Source organism: Anopheles nili, chromosome X, assembly GCF_943737925.1.
Source record: "Anopheles nili chromosome X, idAnoNiliSN_F5_01, whole genome shotgun sequence".
In the NCBI taxonomy this organism is placed as follows: Eukaryota; Metazoa; Arthropoda; class Insecta; order Diptera; family Culicidae; genus Anopheles; species Anopheles nili.
In genome coordinates, this window is record NC_071293.1 from 13,542,384 (window position 1) to 13,564,381 (window position 21,998).

At 36.8% G+C, this 21,998-nt stretch overlaps 1 protein-coding gene across 1 annotated transcript in view; it reads right to left on the bottom strand.

The window, feature by feature from the left end:
- Positions 1-742: 742 nt before the first annotated feature.
- The window catches only part of LOC128729024 (ubiquitin carboxyl-terminal hydrolase Usp2), a 30,047-nt gene continuing 8,791 nt past the window's right edge, over positions 743-21,998 (bottom strand). Inside the window, exons 2-6 of the mRNA XM_053822672.1 lie at positions 2,373-2,514; positions 2,161-2,307; positions 1,873-2,089; positions 1,617-1,769; positions 743-746 (exon numbers count right to left, since the gene is read on the bottom strand). Of these exons, the coding sequence (XP_053678647.1) occupies positions 743-746; positions 1,617-1,769; positions 1,873-2,089; positions 2,161-2,307; positions 2,373-2,514 (663 nt within the window). The remainder of the gene's footprint in view (positions 747-1,616; positions 1,770-1,872; positions 2,090-2,160; positions 2,308-2,372; positions 2,515-21,998) is intronic.

Consider the following 21,998-nt stretch of genomic DNA (forward strand, 5'->3'; position numbering starts at 1 on the left):
GTAGCTTTTGCATTGCATATTTTGCGGTTGGGAGTGGGAACACGAATAGACACATCAAAGTGTGAAAAACACCATTAATCGCAAAAATGCCCCTTAATAATTCCTTAAACCACTATTATTCAGTAAGATTTCATTTTTATTTACTGATTTGAGTTGCTTTTTAAATGAGGTTGGTGTAAAAAATTTGCATTTATATTACAGAGAGTAATGATTAAGAACACTAAATAGCGTTTTGAAAGTGAATAGCAGGTGAAAGTGAAACAGGTGAAAAATGATGCGGGATAGGAATAATTGTTTCCAGACAGAAATTAGAAATAGAAATAATTTGAACGTCATGCATGCTGAGGATGGAGTAATGTGTTATTTTTCCTTATTGCTATATTAAGGAATTGATATGACGGATCCAACAAAAATGGATAAAGAATCGAAAGAGGTTTTCAAAAGGGTGGATATTGAAAATACCAGGCATCAACAATGGTTTTACTTATTCTATGACACGAATGAGGCCAACTCTCAGAAAGAAATATTTCGGCAAGAACGGGTTGATCATACGAAACACAGGATGTGTAGAGAAATGCTGGATGTGAAAAAGCGAGGGAAGAGAGACTTTAAAATAACATCGTTTTGTTAATATGATATTGTGGAAAGAATAAAGAAAGGCGATAGTTAAGATGGCTGAAAGTGTAGATGGGTGGAATAAGGATGTCAGGATGGTTTGCAATTCAAAGTTTAGTAAATTTTATTAGCTGTTTGAAGAAAATCAGTAAATGAAGAAATTAACAAAATAGAAAACTTATTTTTAGATACAGTTAATTACTAATCAAATAGAATAAATGCCGGAAGACGTAAAAAAACATACACATATCAATGTTTGAATCAATCTCAGAAAGCTCGGGATAAGGCAAATAAAGGGAACAAATGCCCTTTGTCTATTACAGTGGCGGCTCACGTGGAGTCGTCCATACAGCTTGTCCGTCACAATAAAAAAATCAATGCTTGAATTCAGCGGCAGTCGTAAAAATACCCCTTATGCTCCCTTAAACTACGTCAACCCTATAAAAAATTCGGTATCTCTGGTAGGTTTGGAATTAATTGATAATATTTTTTCTTTGAAGTGGGCGGATGTAGTTAATAATTTTAGAACTTTTTTCAACTAGTTAAGTACTACATAAGTTGCAGGATGGATATTTTACTTTAAATTAATCACATATAAAATTAATTAATATATTGTTTACTCTTTGTTTTCTTGAGAAATTGAAAATACAACACGCACAGTGAGGCAATTTGAAAGCTCAATGCTTAAGACACAAATTATAGATGAAAGAAATATTTTCACCATGATTTATGTCTAATTTTCGCATTTTGCTGAAAAAACATATTTATGGTCACGGGAGAGATGATGGGTGTAGTAAACCAAAGATTACGAATAGATGCAGATAGGAATATAGTGCAGATAGGACAGAAACTGAAGCAAGAAGAATAGACACACCAAAGTTTGTATTACACTAGCAGTTGTAAAAATGCCCCTTAAGTTTCCTTAAACTACGTTGACCCGAATGAAATCGGGTAAATCAGTTACTAATAAAAATAAAACTATTAAAAATTCACATGCTTACCTTAAATCCCAAAATGGGTCAAACATCGTACTCTCTAAATTACAATATGTACACTTCAAAGTGCTACGTAACTGCCCCACGAAAAGATCTTTGATCATGGAGTTTTCTGCTTTAGAATACCAATCCCAAAGCATGTTCGCCTTTACACGATTACTACAAAGTAAAAAGTAAATTGAGATTTTCATGATTGCACAAAATACAGAAGATGTTTATGTTTATATATTGATAGACATTTGATCATTTGACCATAACCTACTCCATGTTGTCGTCGATGTCGCCTAGGGCTTCTCTTTTAACGGTATTATTCAGAGCACCATGCAGAGAATCAATAAAAAATCTCAAAAACTCTTGTGCATCTTGCTGCGCAGATCCGGAATACATTCGATGTTTGCTTGAAAAGGCATACTTAAACTCTGACGGATTCATACAGCTATGCAACCCGCTCCACATACCATTGATCAGTTTGGTGTATTCTAAATAAAAATGAGTAGAAAGCACATTCTATACAGATTCAAACTAATATGTTATTGACACCATGACAAACCTATTAGAATACGTTTATCTTTGTTGTTCCCACATTCATCCGATAGTCGATTGCGCAAAAAAGCAGTAAGCTCTTGTGTATGGCTTAGGCACTGCAGCATAGAATTCATGAAGCACGTGTTACCAATGTTCCATAGACCACATAAACCTAAAACCATGTAAAAAATATTTACATGTATATTTTATGTTATCTTAGAGATCAATAACACATACCTTCTTTTTTTCCTTTTGTACACATATATGCCCCTAGGCTGTTACGTGAGGAATCAGAATTTCTAAATCTCAATTCTTGGTCGTCTTTTTCGCTTCCTGAAGAGTTTTTTTTTTTTGAGCCAGAAAATTGATCAATTTTTTCCTGTTCGAGGGGCAATGTAAAAGATATAATTTAAGCAAGAAACAAAATTTACCAATTTTTTTGAGAAGAAGATCTAAACCGTATAAATTATATAGGTTCATGGTATTTTATTTTAAATTAATTTGTGACATAATTTATTTGTTTTTAGTTATTATATCTTGTTTTGTTTTATCAATTTTGTAAAAAAAAGTGGAATGCGATACATCCAGCCTTACGAAATACTATGAGCGTAAAATTTAACTGTACCCAGGTTTCACACATATGATCAGAGGCTTGAGTGTCGATACAGACCTCAACCTAACCTCAAGCTTATTATTGCTACGAGCAGCTCTTTAGGAATTTTTTGTATTATAGTCTATGATAACTTCGTTACGAGCGCAAGCTATGATTTGAATTAGATCTTGGAAGGTACGCATTGCGCATAAGCTCGGAGTAATGGAGCCTTTGGGGGCTCAAAAGCCGAAATCGTTAGTATGTGTTACAAACACACGATGCTGTCGGATGCTCTTGACAAATGTCATCAATTGAAACTCTGCTACCGGGTTGTTGCAAGGATTTCGTGAATGAATTTGTGACCCGTGGGGACTCTAGCCGTGAAAAATACAGCATGCAGCCATAAGCTGCAATAGGGACCTCATTAAAACATGGAGATTTATAAACAGCTTTGGAAGTACTAGACCCGACTATAGACAGGAAACTCACAACTTTTACAAAGTGCTAAACGTGACGATGAGTGATGCTGTTGACAAAATCATAATGTATCGCAATGCTAAGAGGAGCATTCGGATAGATTAACAAAAGGTGATTGACAGGTGGACCGCAGACGGGAGACCCAGATTTGGGAACGGAATGCAGATTCAAGCGGAACATCACACTGCACAGTGGGCACTCCCATACAAATACCGGGATAAAAGCCTAGCGCCAATTTTCACCGAAATATTTGACTGAAACGAACAATTTGGTATTACTGAAAATGATATATGATCAGTTTTTGGTGCCATGTTCATGCCCTTTTGGATATTACAAATCCATAAAAAAGTTTGTCATGTATTCTAACGCCTGTCTGTATGCCATTGTTAAACTTTTCGTTACATTTAAACGAACTGATCGGGTAAATTTTATCATTTTTGATGAATGCATAGTCACATAATAATTTAAATCTTTTATAAAATATCTATCTACTACTAAATTACTATACGAGCTGATAAACCCGATTTCATTCGGGTCGACGTAGTTTTAGGAAACATACATTTTTACGTATACTGATGTAGTTCAATTTTTGGTGTGTATATCCTTTTTTCTCATTTAGTTGTATCCATTGTTTTTAACGCAATTCCTAGCTTCATCTTTCAAGGTTTTCTATTTCATTTAATTCATCTTTATCTGTTGATCTTGACACATCTTATTCAATTGGCTATACCTGGCTTTTTCAAACTGTCCTGCACTCCTTTTTTAACAAATCTACCGTTTAAACCATCTTAGCTATCAAGGAAAAGATTATATATCAAATCCTTTCTTCTCTTTTTGTTTCACAGCTACCATTTCTCTTCATAATCTTCGCTTCGTATGACCAACACGTTCTTACCACAAATTTTCTCCCTAATCTTTCGCATCTTTCACGTCATGAATTAAGTAAAACCTATTTTTTATGCCTAGTGTTTTTCACTTAAACTCTTTCGAAAATACTTTCTTATCACTACCATTTTTCTTGGATGCGTCATATCAATTTATTTGCATAACAATAAGGAAAAATAGCATGTGGTTCCATTTTGAGCATGTACGACGATCAAATTCTTTCTACTTTTCTATCTCTTATTCTTATTTCTTCACTGAAGCTGCCTAGCAACAATTTTCCATTTCCTTTATATTTCATCTGTATTGCTGTTCCCTTTCAAAACGCCATTCCATGTAATCATTACGCTCTGAAATCCATATTTAAATGTATTACACCAACCACATCTCCATCGTAACTCAACACAATTTAAAAGTGAATCTTATTGAATAAGGGCATAGCGATATGTACAACTATATGTTGAAAAATATTTTACACTTTAAAATTGTGACATGCGTGGAGTGAGGAAGAGTTGAGTTTCTTACTGCAGTTTAATGTCTAAATAAACCGTTGAAGATTGAAATATTGCAGGAAACTGAACTGTTTGTTGACGTATTTGCATTTTTGTGAACTTCTTTTATTCTGGAAATGGAATGAGCGAATTTCAATCTGAAAATGAGCAATTTTCGATGAGCGATTTTTGAACATTCCAATAAATAAGGATTGCATACCGCTGTTTCGGCATTGGAAAACATGATATTTTGCTACTTGTTGCATAGATTGTGTTAAGGCATACATGAAAAGTTGTTGTTAAATTAGACGATATTTGTTATTTTGGGCATTTTTTATTCCAATTTTCCGAATAGGTATTGTATGCCCGCCACCAATTTGTTTCCACCCGGGAAAGCTGCAACGTCACCATTCTAATTTTCCAGTAAATATGGACATTTTAAGGAATTTGCCTCATAAAATCATCCGCACCAAGCTTTATTGCTATGACTGAATTATTTTCTTTGTGATACCGGCAGGAGGTTCTTTGGAAACCTCCCTTTTTTGCACTGGCGTAAATGTATTTTCGTCGAACTATGTATGGGAAGAAGCATTTGTACCGTGTTTCAATTGAATTGAAAGCCATTTGTATTTTTCAATAACTTTTCTCTGTTTGATAGAGGGAGAGGGTTATCCGCTTGTAGAACTGGAATTTTGAAAGTCTTTGTATTAAGTGATAAAATTTTAGTTGATTTCGACGACATATGTACTTCAAAAGAATATTTTATGATGAAATGATGTATACCAAACCGGGAAACTTATACTTCATCACATATTGTATAGAGAGTTTTAAGAAACACATACGCAATATTTAGGTTAAATCAATGTCATTTGTATTCAACGATTTTCAATTACTGTGAAAGGGAATGTAGGGAAGACCCCCTACTCTTTTATCCTCGGAGGGGGCAGGAGGGTTCGGCTTTTTACAAACAGATTTATAAAAACATGTTCAGACAAATTGGTCATCGTTTGAATTTTGTATAGCCAATAACAGACCTACATATTGTTTCATAATAAGCGCAGCGAATGGTATAGAAGATGTCCGTTTTTTCTACGGGGTAACTGAAGCTTTAATTTCTACTCGAAAAGTTAAAAGAAACATGTTTGTCGAATTGCGGATATTTCGGTCTTCATTTGTTTTTTGCCCCCCTTTTTTGTGGTTGTGTTTTTGTGTTGTATTTTTGCATCCTTTTTTATGGTTGTATAGAAGCCCCCTATTTTTCTTGATCTGGGCGGCCGAAACTTTTGATTCTTTTGCAAAATATAAATAGATGCATTTGTGCTAAATTTCGACCAGATCTGTGTTTTGTATTTTTAAGCGAATAATATAGCCTTCTTTGATAGGGGGTTGTATGGGAGCCCCCATTTGTTCCTCACCGAAGTATCTTATGATTTGGTATCTTTTTAAAATTGTAAAAGATGCATTCATCCCGAATTTTAGTCAAACCGGTGGTTTTTTGTATTGTTTAGTAATTATTATAGATTTGTTAGACGGGGGGAGTTTGTATGAGAGCCCCCCTTTTTATCTTACGGGGGTGGATGAAGCTTTGAATACTTTTACCGAATGTAACATGTTTTTCAAATGTCAGCCAAATTGGACATCATTTACAGTTTTAAGCGAAAAATATTCACTTTTTGTGGGAACGAAACATCTATGTATGAAATTTCAGCCCAATCCACGTAGGGGCAAGGGCGGTCATAAGTTCAATTGTTTTTATTCGCTTTTGCTAAATCTGATATTGCCGATTGAAAGTCAGATAGTTAGCTAAGAAAATTCCGAAATTGTAGATTTCTAGCATTTATATCTTCGAAGATACAAAGCTTCAAAATCAAAAAAGCTTGCCAAAATGCTCAAATTTCAGCTAGTCAGTACCCACAACAAAATTCAACTTACTATTTTAATAGTACATTGAGGTGTAAAATATATCAATTATATATCATTAGAAACATAAGTTAGTCTTCTTTTGAATAAAAGTAATACAAAAATTATAAAATTTAAATAAATACATGTTTTTGTGCTATTACTAAATAAAAACCAAAAAAAAATCATGTTTTGCAACTTTGGTAATGAATTACAAAAATGTTTAAAATTGTTTATTTCCATTTTTTTCCTAAAACATACTTTAACATATGATAATGTAATGGTGAAACGCTCCGGACCCACTTCAAACCGCAAATATGTTAAAAATGGATTTGATTTTTTTTGGTATACGCGCCGTAGTACCAAACACAGCGAACATGACTGTAGAATATTGACTAGAAAGACCCGTACCAACGAAGCACTGAACTGTTTTATAAGTATCAATGCCTGAAATGTAAGTTATTTAATTCATAAAAAGTATTTTCAATCTCTCTATTGACTATTTTTCAATATTTTTCAATATCAACATTTACATTTATGCTACGGTAATGCAATGATCTTTAGAGTAGGGTGCAGAAAAATTCAACTTAAAGAGAATATTAACTTGATCGAAAAGTATGATTTTCTTTTGCTTTTTTAAATAATATTTCCTTTAATGTTTAACGAAATGTAAATGTACAATTTTATGTATATATATATATATATATATATATATATATATATATATATATATATATATATATATATATATACATAAAATATATATATATATATATATATATATATATATATATATATATATATATATATATATATTTATATTTATATATATATATATATATACATATATATATATATATATATATATATATATATATATATATATATATATATATATATATGTATATATATATATATATATATATATATATATATATATATATATATATATATATATATATATTTATATATATATATATATATATATATATATATATATATATATATATATACACATATTAACCCTTTGCACTCGAGCGGCGCCGATACGGCGCCCGGCCAATTTGAAGTGTCAACTCGAGCGGCGCCGATACGGCGCCCGACCGATTTCAAGTGTGAACTCGGGCAGCGCCGATACGGCGATTTTCTGCGAAAATCCCTCAAATGGTGGCGTAAGCTTTTCTTTTGGGGCATGGAAATTTCCTTGGTCAATTCATACCTTTTATATAAACAAGAAAAGGACAAAAGAGGGGATAAGCCAATGAGCCATCTGCGATTCCGAAAGACACTCGTCGAACAATTGAGAGGCTCATATCGCCAGCAACGGGAGCAAGCATCTACGTCGCATTCCGACGAAATCCGACTAAATGGGAAGCTTCACATAGTACTAAAAGGGGCAAAAAGGGACTGCAAAGTTTGTTCCGATCGTAGCACGCCTGGAGGAAGGCGGGAAATTTCATATTACTGTGATACGTGTCCAGGCAAGCCTAGGATGCATCTTGGCTATTGTTTTTCTAAATATCACACCAAAACTAATTACAGAGTGTAATACTTATCAAAGTTTGTTGTTTTCGGCATCTAAATGAATAAACTAGTGAAATTTTATTACTTGTATACGCTTGTTTGTTTATAAATGTCTTTAAAGTACCTGTAAAATGTTGACCTAATTTGGCCGAAATCGTCTCGAGTTGCTGGTTCGCGCAAGCGAAAAAGGCCTCGAGTGCAAAGGGTTAACAAACATTCATTTTTATTTATAAGAAAGATATAAGAAAGAAAGCGATAATTTAATTAAAGTCATTTGAAAAAAAAATTCATACAAATAAACTGAAAATAACATCAGTATGCAATACGAATAGGAATCTTGGTGCGATTATGTCATTGCAACTCTATAAGCGCCTGATAATATTATAATATGGTTCAAAATTTATACTCAAATTTTCTAAAAATGATTAAATATCGTTACAGCTTACTATTGTATTTGATCCATTTGAAAATATCACTTGTTTGACAAGGTATTTATCTCCGATTCAGCTTAATGATCGGAGCTTTATCCATTGATAATTTTATATTACATACAAAAATGACACTGATATTACAAAGATGTATATGTTGTTTCTTTGCTTTCAAATGCTTATCACGTGAAAACGAACTCAAGTTAGGGCCCAAAATATAAAAACATTTCTCATGATCGTTGGGTGTTGTTTTTCAATACACTTTGTCAAAAAGTTCCGTATTCAAAGTAATTTTGCTTAAATTATCGTCAGAAGTTCCATTTCTTATGTCATACCATAACCTCAAAAACGGGGGGTTTTGGGCGCTGAACCCTTTATCGTGGCTCAGAAAAAATTCATTATCTTGTGGTGTGGCGCATAGTGGCAGCAGATTTTGTATTGAAATAAAAGATAATGTGTTTTACTACAATCTGTATAATGTTTAAGCTTGAAGACTATTGAAGTTTTATGAAAAAAGTCGTCTTTTAAAAATATTCATGATTTTGAATGGGTATTTTCCATACTTTCACAATTTTTTAATGATGTATCCCTCAAAAACATGAAAAGCATTTATTTTTATAGCAATAACAATAAAATAAGCTTTTCAAAATGGTTAAGTAATTTAATTAAGTATGATTAGTTTAAGAGAAAAAAAATATTGAAGACAGTATAAAAAAAATTGAAAAATTTAATTTTTTTTCACATTTTTTATTTTGACAGGCTAATACTCCGAGAATAAAGGGCTTAGACCCATAATATTTTGGTTTTAACTAAGTTGTTTTCTCTTTTATAAGGAAATAGATACAATTTTTCAAAAATCTAATTTTTTTTAACTTTTAATTTTTTTTTAATTTTTTTTTTACTTTTCTCCCAGCAATTGCCCAACGTACGTGGCTTCACTACTGTGATACGCATTAATTGCGACTCACGTCAATCTAAAGAACAAATCAAGCATGCCAACACCTTTGACCTCGGAAACTATACAGACCCGCGCTAGTGCGTATTCTTCAACATTCGATGGGGTGCATGATGTTTTTCACATTTGCCATTTTTTTAAAACAGATAACAATGGATTTAAGCAGGATCACAAACCTGATATTTAAGAAATACCTAATCGTTTTAGGTTTGCTACGGTTGCGCCCAAACGAGCAGCGTGCTACCATCAAAGATCGCCCATCACACTGATGCTATTGCGGCCATTACATCTTTTTCGGAAAAATACCTGGTATATATCCCAGAGAGTTTGATAGAAGTCGTCGGTGCCGTCGATGACCTCGACTACCCCTTGGAAAACGTCCCAAAATACGGATTACGGGTATTCGAAACCCAGACTGCGCCTCAGGTAAAGGGGCTTGAAGTAAATACTGTATTCCTCAAGTGTTGTTGATAATAAGAAGGTTTACCGGGAGAGATTCTCACTACGAGTAATGACCGTAGGAACCATACTTTGAAAGATCGAGCACTCTGAACCGTATTTCTAACCAAGTTGCCTGTGAAAAAGGTAACGGTGGCCACAGGACCGTGCACTTCTAGACCTCTGCAAAGAAGCGCCTTCGTTGTAAACTAAATTTTCACGACGTCACCTCTTGTCCCATCCACCGCAAAAAACAGGTGACATAAAAGATGACTGTAAGGTGAATCTTACGTAATTTAAGAGATTAAGTAAGGCCTTTCTAAAACAACGGTCGAGAAACCGAAAAAGAAACCCTCTGGCACCCTATTGGCATCCCGTCGTCAAACCGCTAAAGCTCCACACCCATCTCAGAACTTCAAGCCAAATTTTGACGTCAAATTCTCTTTGCTCTCCAACCAAAAACCAAAGAACCCCTCCATTGAAAAATTAACAAAAACCAACATCCTTCTTCAAGCAGAACATTCTAAGTCTCACAGAAATGCTGGATTCACTGCTGGATGAAACAATTTATGAGGGAATGGCTCGAAAATTTGCCATGTGTTAGAATGATGATTCGTCTAGATCAAGAGTCTCCAAACTACGGCCTTCCCGTGCGGCCCGCAGAGCTTTCGGTTTAATTTTGATTTCTAACCATGATTTTGCTAACAACAATATAAGTTTTCAGTACTGTTTCTGGAAACTCTTTCTGATCTCTTGTTTCGTACATTGTACAATGCAGCGTACAAAACGGGATTTCAGTTCAGCGAAGTTTTCAACTTAAGTTGATATCATCACTCACTTGCTTGGTAATACATAGAAACATATACGCTCTTTAAGCACAATAAAAATGGTCATGGTCATGGTCATTTTAACAAGCCTGGTAAGCTTGGCCGGGATTCCAAAAGAGCTCATTGCGTCGTATAGTTTTACCCTGGCTAAGCTGTCGTATGTGGCTTTGAAGTCTATGCAGAGATGGAACGATTGGAGCTGTTGCTTCGCCATCTTCTCCAAGATCTGCCGCATGATGAAGATCTGGTCAGCGGTTGATTTTCTTTTTCGGAATCCTTTCTGATAGTTTCCAACTATCTCTTCTACGAATGGGACAAGTCTCTCTTGCAAGACTAAGGAGAAGATCTTATAGGCGGTATTCAACACCGTAATACCCCTGTAATTGCTACACTGTAGCCTGTTTCCTTTCTTGTATATGGGATAGATGATATCAAGATTCCAATCACAAGGCATCGATTCGCTATCCCACACCTCAGTAATTATTTGATGAATTTCGCGTTCAAGTGCTGCACCTCCGTTTTTTATCAGTTCGGCTGATATTCCGTCGGTGCCGGGTGCTTTATTGTTCTTCAACCGACGGATTGCTTTTCGGGTTTCGTCCATGCTAAGGGGCAGTAGCATGATATCATCCGCTAGTGGAGCCTCTAGCTGTTCGTTGAACTGATCATTTAGTAATTCATCAAAATACTGAGCCCATCGCGAGAGGACCTCTGGCTGGTAGCTGACCAGATTTCCATCCTTATTTCGACAACAGGTCACCTTAAATATGAAGGTTTTTCGGTGACCTGCTATCTGTTGGAAAAACTTTTTTCCTAGGCCGTATTGCACTCTGATTTTTTGGAGCTCCTGCACTCGTTGCTCTTCCTACTGGTGTTTCTTGGTGCGGTGTACTCGTATTTCTTCTCGTATGAGCCGTGTATAATTCTCTGCACATGCCCGCGTTCTATGCCGCTGCTGCATTGCTCGGTATGCGCAGTTCTTACGTTCTGTCACAAGTCTACATTCGTCGTCGAACCAGCCAGATTTGGTGTTGCCTCAACGTGGTGGTAGTGTGGATTTTGCACAGTTCACTATCTTAGTTATTAGAACGTTTCACCGTTCGCTCGTAGTGTCGTATGGAGTTGCTGGTAAAAGAGACTCACCTAAAGCGGATTCGAATGCCTGTTGAACTTTAGCGTCCTTTAGGGAGTCCGTGTTGAGCCGGGCCTGCATTTCTCCCCCATCTCCTTTGTCACGGGGACGGGCGATTCTGCAACGTATCACTAAGCCAACCGAATACTGATCGGAATCAATGTTGGCTCCTCTATATGTTCTGACGTTTAACAGGCTCGACTGTCTTCGGCGGCTTATCAACACGTGGTCAATCTGCTTGGAGGTGGCTCCATCTGGGGCACCGAAGTAACTTTGTGGATGTCCCGACGCGCAAACTTGGTACTTCCCACAACCAGATTACTTGCTGCTGCAAGTTGGACCAATCTATCACCATTGTCGTTACTATGCTCATGTAGACTGTGATCACCAATGTATTGGCGGTACATTGGCTCTCTACCGACTTTTGCAAAATAGAAAAAAGCTTTTGTGCTTACGGCCATCATTTGTATTTTGAATATATATATATATATATATATATATATATATATATATATATATATATATATATATATATATATATATATATATATATATATATATATATATATATATATATATATATAAATTTAAAAATACAAATGATTTGGTTGAAATTTTGTGCATAGGCGTATCATTACTTTAAACTAATGCTGGCAAAATTTCAACCTCCTCAATGAACAACAAAGGGGGGCTCCCATACAACCCTCCCTCCAAAAAGTGAATATTATCCGCTTGAAATTATAAGTAATGCCCGATTTAGCTGAATTCTGGTGCATAAACGTTTCATTACTTAAAATCAATACTCGCAAAATTTGAGCCATCTTAATGGGGAGCAAAGGGGTGCTCCCATACAAACCCCCCTACAAAAAATGAATATTATCCGCCTAAAATTATAGATGGCGCTCAATTTGGCTGAAATTTTGTACATAGATGTTTTATTTTTTTAAACAAATACTGACAAAATTTCAGCCTCCTCAATGAATAACAAAGGGGGGCTCCCGTACAACCCCCTTCCTAAAAGTGAATATTATCCGCTTAAAATTATAGGCGTTGCCTGATTTTGTTAAAATTTGGTGCATAAACATTTCATTACTGAAAATTAACACTGGCAAAATTTCAGCCATTTCAATGAAGAACAAAGGGGGGGCTCCCATACAAACCCCCCCTTCAAAAAATGAATATTATCCGCTTAAAATTATAGATGATGCCTCAAGAACCATCGATTTGATTGAAATTTGTGATGTATGAATCTTTTTCATTTCTTTAAAAGAATCTGAAACGTCAGCTACTCCGGTGGAGAAGAAAGGGAAGCTCACATTCAACCCTCCATAAAAAAATCTTTACTATTCACCTAATAATATAAAACACAGATCTTGCCGAAATTAAGCACAAAAGCTTTTTTTTTATTTTGCAAAAGTCGGTAGAGAGCCAATGTACCGCCAATACATTGGTGATCACAGTCTACATGAGCACAGTAACGACTATGGTGATAGATTGGTCCAACTTGCAGCAGCAAGTAATCTGGTTGTGGGAAGTACCAAGTTTGCGCGTCGGGACATCCACAAAGTTACTTGGGTGCCCCAGATGGAGCCACCTCCAAGCAGATTGACCACGTGTTGATAAGCCGCCGAAGACAGTCGAGCCTGTTAAACGTCAAAACATATAGAGGAGCCAACATTGATTCCGATCAGTATTCGGTTGGCTTAGTGATACGTTGCAGAATCGCCCGTCCCCGTGACAAAGGAGATGGGGGAGAAATGCAGGCCCGGCTCAACACGGACTCCCTAAAGGACGCTAAAGTTCAACAGGCATTCGAATCCGCTTTAGGTGAGTCTCTTTTACCAGCAACTCCATACGACACTACGAGCGAACGGTGGAACGTTCTAATAACTAAGATAGTGAACTGTGCAAAATCCACACTACCACCACGTTGAGGCAACACCAAATCTGGCTGGTTCGACGACGAATGTAGACTTGTGACAGAACGTAAGAACTGCGCATACCGAGCAATGCAGCAGCGGCATAGAACGCGGGCATGTGCAGAGAATTATACACGGCTCATACGAGAAGAAATACGAGTACACCGCACCAAGAAACACCAGTAGGAAGAGCAACGAGTGCAGGAGCTCCAAAAAATCAGAGTGCGATACGGCCCAAGAAAAAAGTTTTTCCAACAGATAGCAGGTCACCGAAAAACCTTCATACCTAAGGTGACCTGTTGTCGAAATAAGGATGGAAATCTGGTCAGCTACCAGCCAGAGGTCCTCTCGCGATGGGCTCAGTATTTTGATGAATTACTAAATGATCAGTTCAACGAACAGCTAGAGGCTCCACTAGCGGATGATATCATGCTACTGCCCCTTAGCATGGACGAAACCCGAAAAGCAATCCGTCGGTTGAAGAACAATAAAGGACCCGGCACCGACGGAATATCAGCCGAACTGATCAAAAACGGAGGTGCAGCACTTGAACGCGAAATTCATCAAATAATTACTGAGGTGTGGGATAGCGAATCGATGCCTTGTGATTGGAATCTTGATATCTTCTATCCCATATACAAGAAAGGAAACAGGCTACAGTGTAGCAATTACAGGGGTATTACGGTGTTGAATACCGCCTATAAGATCTTCTCCTTAGTCTTGCAAGAGAGACTTGTCCCATTCGTAGAAGAGATAGTTGGAAACTATCAGAAAGGATTCCGAAAAAGAAAATCAACCGCTGACCAGATCTTCATCATGCGGCAGATCTTGGAGAAGATGGCGAAGCAACAGCTCCAATCGTTCCATCTCTGCATAGACTTCAAAGCCACATACGACAGCTTAGCCAGGGTAAAACTATACGACGCAATGAGCTCTTTTGGAATCCCGGCCAAGCTTACCAGGCTTGTTAAAATGACCATGACCAACGTCACATGCCAGGTGATGGTGGATGGAAAAATCTCAAGACCCTTTGCTACCACCAAGGGTCTGCGCCAGGGCGATGGGCTTGCCTGTCTCCTTTTCAACCTGGCGCTAGAAAGGGCCATCCGAGACTCAGGAGTGGAAACCTCGGGGACCATCTTCTACAAGTCAATCCAGATTCTGGCATACGCTGATGACATAGACATCATTGGTTTGCGACTCTCCTATGTAGCAGAAGCTTACAAACGGATTGAGCAGGCGGCTGAGAACGTCGGTTTGGAGATTAACGAGGCAAAAACCAAAATGATGGTGGCACCGTCAGCGGCCCTGCTAACATACACTAATGCGAGTCTACGCAGGGGTGACGTACAGATAGGTGAGCGAACCTTTGAAGTCGTCCAAAACTTCACCTATCTTGGATCAAAAGTCAGCACCAACAGTAGCATAGAAGTTGAATTATGCGCAAGGGTGCTGGCAGCCAACCGGTCATACTACAGCCTGAGGAAACTTCTCCACTCAAAATACCAGTCGCGACGGCTGAAGCTGGAACTATATAAAACACTCATAGTTCCAGTACTCACATACGCCTCTGAGACATGGACCTTGTCCAAAGCTGACGAAACCCTCTTAGCCGCGTTCGAGAGGAAGATGCTCAGATGGATTTTTGGCCCCGTATGTGTGGAAGAACAATGGAGGAGCCGATACAACGAAGAGCTCTACGAACTGTACGATAGCCTCACAGTCGTGCAGCGAATTAGACTCGCCAGGCTCCGGTGGGCTGGTCATGTCATTAGAATGGCACCGGACGACCCAGCCCGTAAACTCCTTATAGGCTGCCCAAATGGACAGAGGAGGCGTGGTAGGTCCAAACTGAGATGGAGTGATGGCGTGGATGCGTCCGCCAAAAAGGCCGGAATTAACGATTGGCAGACGACGGCGCTCGACCGCGACCGGTTCCGGTTTCTCCTGGAGCAGGCCAAGACCGCCAAGCGGTTGTAGCGCCTGATAAGTAAGTAAGTAAGCAGAATTTTAAAGGAGAAACAAAGGCAGAATGCTTAGTTCATTATGCATATGATTTAATAAGCAACCTGCAAAAGTAGCTCAGTGAAATGTTTTCTGAAGTTGACGAAAAGGCTTCAGAAATTATAATTTTTCAAAATTCATACGAAGCCGTAGTTCTGAATTGTCCCAATGAATTGCAGTTGGAGCTCATCGAGATTCAAGAGAAAGATAACCTCAAAAGTAAATTCAAAGAAGTAATTGAATTATACAAATTATTGACGAAAATAGATTTTCCAAACATGAAGGATTTTGCGTGTAAGTACATTTCACTGTCCGGAACAACATATTTGTGCGAACAAACATTTCCTCGAATGAATTACGTACAAAATAGTTTGAGATCTTCTTCTTCTTCTTCTTCTTCTTCTTCTTCTTCTTTACTAAGGTTTTAACACTGTACGATGCAGAAGTCCAGCTACCTGGGCCCTCCTATATTAATCCGTGTTCTGACTCCACTCAACCTTAGTAGTAACTAGGACCGGCAACTAATGGCCATATGTCCATTTGCTTAGCAATTTACTTGTTAGTTTTCTCGAATCTAATCTAATCTTCTGAATTAGATTGTTTTTGACATCTTCACTATTATATTCCGACGGGTTTATAACCTGGTGTGCGTTACTCAAAGTTCGTTCTGTCTGTCTCTAATTTTTGTGGGAGTGTTTATATTTTAAAATTTAATTTTGTTGTCTCTTATGAAACTTATTAGAGATTTCATTTTCTTGGTGTCCCTTGTTTTCCATGCGTTTTCAAAGGTTTACTCGTCTACACCCATGGCATTTCTTCTTTCCAATCTTAATTTATCACAGTAGAATATCTTATGTCTTGCTGTGTCTGGGGAGTTACATGTATCGCAGGTTCCAGAGTCAATATGTTTCATTTTATGTAGCCAGTAGTTACTGTAATCGTGACCCGATATCAATCTGTTTAACATTTTAATGTCTTTTGCTGCCAAGTTTAATTTTGCATACCACATTTTCCTAGTAAGGCGCGGTTGGAATTTTTGGAATGTTCTTCCTTTGGTTAGGCGCATGTTGTTATACCACTTATCGGCTTCTATTTGGGCTTTGTTTTTAAATTCGGTTATGGCATCTGCTAGTCTAATTTTACTCTTAATCCTTGTATCACTATTTGTACCTTCTTTGGCGAGTTGGTCAGCAATTTCTTTGCCCTCTACCCTCACATGGCTCGGAATCCATTGTATTTCAGCCTGGGTTGTATCCCAGTAGTTTAGTATGTCTCCTATGATTTCATTTGTTACACCTTCCGTAAATGAGTTTTTTAGTATGGTGCAGGCTGCATTACTGTCTGTGAACACTGTTGGGTGGCTCATACCCTCCTTTTTTACAAATTCCAGTGCTTCCTTTATGGCATATAGCTCAGTGGTGCATATAGACGTTGGTATGCTTAGTTTGCGGACTATGTTTAGCGGTTCTTCGTTAGCTTTCCTAATGTGTATGCCTATACCGCATCCATTTAGGTTCTTGCTGCCATCAGTGAATATTCTAATATCTTTGGGGTAGGAGTCTATAATTTCTAGAGTAAGTAGTTTTGTAGTTGCTGGGTTCATCTGTTTTTTTCTATTGACACCTGGAATTTCGGTTGTGATTCTTGATTCATTGTTGGAGTTAAGGTAAGTGTTATGATCAAAGTTGGCGATAGCTATATATATTTCTTTGTACTCCAAGTAAATATTTTCTTGCGCTGTGTGTTTGTTTCCTGTTCTTTGGTTTAATAGCTTGACTAATCTGCTGTTATTTGGTTTTGAGTAAGCTACGGATTTAGCCAGTTGTTTAGCTACCAGGAATTGGGATCTGATAGATAGAGGTTTTTCAGCAGCAATCGCATATAGTGAGTTGATGGGAGTACTTTTAGTACATCCTGTGACTCTTCTCAAGGATTGGTTGAATGTAGTAGCTAGAGCGTTTTGTCTCGTTTTATTCGAGTTTAGGCAGAGGCCACTGCCATATTCGATGATTCCTCTTACAATCGCTCGGTGAGCCTGAACTGCCTTTTCAGGGTTTATGTTATTGTTTATCCCGCATATGGATTTCATAATTTATAGTCTACTAATAGCCTTGAGTCTTAAGTTTTTGGCATGCAGATTGAATTTTAGTTTGCTGTCTATAGTTATTCCTATGAATCTATGATTGCGGACTTGCTCTAGAAGTGTATTTCCTAAAGATATGTTTATCTTGTCCTTGTCACTGGGGAATCTCATAACTTTCGATTTTCAGGATTTAAGGAGTTCAGCGTGTTTTTAAGCCAGGTGGCCGTATTTTGTAAGTTTTGTTCAACCTCCTTTGTCGACTTTCCTGCTTCTATGATTGTGAAGTCGTCTGCATATTGTAGAATTCTAGTCTTATTGTCATTTATGGCGTGGCAACAGGCAGTGTATAAGTTGAAGAGAGTTGGTGAAAGTACGTCACCTTGTGGTAATCCATTATTTACTCTTCTCTTGATCAACTTATTTTCTATTGAAAATAAGTTGATCAAGAGAAGAGTAAATAATGGATTATTATTCTATTATTATTTTCTATATTCATTCTATTTTCTATTATTTTCTATCAACTTATTTTCTATTCTATTTTCTATTCTTACGTTCTATTGGATAAGAAGCTGCCTATCCATCCGATATCTTCCTCAGATATCATGGATTGGCGCATGATCTCTAAAAGTTGTATTGTTGCTACACTATTGTATGCATTTTTAACGTCGATAAAAATTATACCACTGCGGAGAGAGTCCCGCCTGTTTGCTGATACCATGTTAGTTATCAACTCTATCATCGACAGCGTTGATCTGTGTTTTCGGAAGCCAAAGCTAGTATCCGGTATTCTATTGTATTTATCCAGCTGGTAGTTAATATTTTATAAAACTGCCGAATTAGTGATTTTGGTAATTGTCGAAAGAAGGGCAATTAGTCTGAAGTTTTCGGTTTTTTTTTGGGTCTTTGCCCATTTTTTTATGGCTACTATCTTGATTTTTTTTAATTTAGCCGCAACTTTGCCAACTTGATACATTTTATTAACTTCCTTAATGATAGACAGAGTGTTATTTTTGCTTAGCAGACTTAGTGTTCTGTAGGATATGTTGTCCGATCCCGGCGATGTATTCTTTTTTTTTCTCGAGGATATTTTGCCAAGACTCATAATTAATTTAATTTTTCAGAATAATAGTTATTTGTTATTCTTTGGTCTCGACGATGTGTCTTCGGGAAGTTGATTTTTAAGAATTCTTTGTCCTTTTGATTGCTGTTGTTTATTATGTTATTTTTTGTAGAGATATTATTTTTCCCGTAACACTTTCTAATAATGAGCCAGAGCTGAGCAGTGGATGCACTTGAATTTATTGATTCTAGCCAAGATTCAAAATTCTTTCTTTTCTCTTGCTTCTTCAAATATCTGAATTTTGCTAGGTCCCTTTTAAAATTGATAAGGTTTTCTAACGTTTGGTGGTTATTAAAATTTTTTCTCGCTTGATTCTTGTTTTTCCATGCCTGCTGAAGATCTGTTATCCACCAGCACTTGGGAACATGGGCCGTGGTATATTTGTTATTATGTATTATTTCTTGAATCTTTTTTGAGATAGAATCAATGCTTTTTTCACATTCTAGCTTGGTGATTTCTTTTTCAATGCGAGCCTTATTATAGGCCACTCCCATATACGGGCGGTTTGTGGTAATTAGTTTGATATATTATCATGCGGTGACTACTCCCTCCTAAGTGTTGCTCTGATACCTCTCTAGTTATATCTAGAGTTTTCTTAGAGTAGGTTAGCTCTTTGTTATGCAGAATGGAAAAACTAGAATTATTTATGAGGTATAATAGTCCTCTACCTCTAGTGTCTGTATATGGGTTCCCCCACGCTTCATAATTAATCGCAGTAATTATCGTATTTTTATGTAGATTGGTTGCATTTAGAATTTTTTCCATGGTTCTTACAAATGCTTTCTTTGGAGTTGAGGGTTTTACATATATCGAAATTATTATTATATAAAGGTTCGCCACTTTAATCGCGGTAGTTTGTATGAATTTATTACTCTTGCAAATATTAATTTCTTCAAACTTATACCGGTTTTTTAATATGATGCAGCTACCCCCGTAGCCGTCTTCTCGGTGTTGATATATTATGTTCTAACCTTTCATTTTTGGGAGTGTGTTAGAGTTTGGATTTGTCCATACCTCCTGTAAGCAAATGGCATCCAAATTAGCCTCTGTTGCTACTTTTTTCAATTCGTCCAAATTGTTTTTTAACCCTTGAATATTGTATTGGACTAAATTAAACATGCTAATGGGTGCGTTGAGGATGCTTGTAATGTATAGCCTATAGGGTTTTTGTTTTTATTAGATAGTTGTTATTATGTTAGTTCTTTATAATGGAGTGAGTGTTCTGTGTATGCCTATTGCTTGTTTGTTCGTTGGCGATGCTATACGATCGTCGAACGGTACAATTTCTTCGTTATTATACGGTAGAATTTCAGTGTCGGAAAGAATGCAATTGACTGTAGTATTTGTATGAGTATTGACCTTTGTGATTTCTGTTGTATTAGTGATCTCATTGCGGGGCGTGCAATTTATGATTTTTGGTGGGTATTTGTATTACCAGGGTTTTCTAGTTCTTGTTGATAAGAGTTGGGGCTATCTGTCTTTTCATAATTGCGGATTTCTGAATGTGGTGGAATGTGTCTGGTATTCACTGTTTCAGCGAATATTTTTTTTTATGTTTTTACGAGGGATAATCGGAGCTTGGGCTCTTCTGATTTCTCGAGCTTCTCTTGCGGAAACTCTATTTGTAGTTTGAATTTTTTTATCTCTAATTCGTCAAGGTATACGGTGCATGTCTTGTCTAAAGTGCTGTGGGCTTCGCCGCATTCTAGGCATTTAGTTTCATAATCACATGTCTCATGATACGTATTTGCGCAGTTAGCACACTTTTTACTACTTTTACAAAACTTTTTTGTGTGCCCCAGTCTTAGGCACTTCATGCATCGCATCGGCTTAGGGATGTATAACTCCACTTTCAAATCATAGTAATAACCAAAGTTTACATTATGTGGGGTACTGACAGAATGCTTGGACAATGTTGGAGTTAAGGTAAGTGTTATGATCAAAGTTGGCGATAGCTATATATATTTCTTTGTACTCCAAGTAAATATTTTCTTGCGCTGTGTGTTTGTTTCCTGTTCTTTGGTTTAATAGCTTGACTAATCTGCTGTTATTTGGTTTTGAGTAAGCTACGGATTTAGCCAGTTGTTTAGCTACCAGGAATTGGGATCTGATAGATAGAGGTTTTTCAGCAGCAATCGCATATAGTGAGTTGATGGGAGTACTTTTAGTACATCCTGTGACTCTTCTCAAGGATTGGTTTAATGTAGTAGCTAGAGCGTTTTGTCTCGTTTTATTCGAGTTTAGGCAGAGGCCACTGCCATATTCGATGATTCCTCTTACAATCGCTCGGTGAGCCTGAACTGCCTTTTCAGGGTTTATGTTATTGTTTATCCCGCATATGGATTTCATAATTTATAGTCTACTAATAGCCTTGAGTCTTAAGTTTTTGGCATGCAGATTGAATTTTAGTTTGCTGTCTATAGTTATTCCTATGAATCTATGATTGCGGACTTGCTCTAGAAGTGTATTTCCTAAAGATATGTTTATCTTGTCCTTGTCATTGGGGAATCTCATAACTTTCGATTTTCAGGATTTAAGGAGTTCAGCGTGTTTTTAAGCCAGGTGGCCGTATTTTGTAAGTTTTGTTCAACCTCCTTTGTCGACTTTCCTGCTTCTATGATTGTGAAGTCGTCTGCATATTGTAGAATTCTAGTCTTATTGTCATTTATGGCGTGGCAACAGGCAGTGTATAAGTTGAAGAGAGTTGGTGAAAGTACGTCACCTTGTGGTAATCCATTATTTACTCTTCTCTTGATCAACTTATTTTCTATTGAAAATAAGTTGATCAAGAGAAGAGTAAATAATGGATTATTATTCTATTATTATTTTCTATATTCATTCTATTTTCTATTATTTTCTATCAACTTATTTTCTATTCTATTTTCTATTCTTACGTTCTATTGGATAAGAAGCTGCCTATCCATCCGATATCTTCCTCAGATATCATGGATTGGCGCATGATCTCTAAAAGTTGTATTGTTGCTACACTATTGTATGCATTTTTAACGTCGATAAAAATTATACCACTGCGGAGAGAGTCCCGCCTGTTTGCTGATACCATGTTAGTTATCAACTCTATCATCGACAGCGTT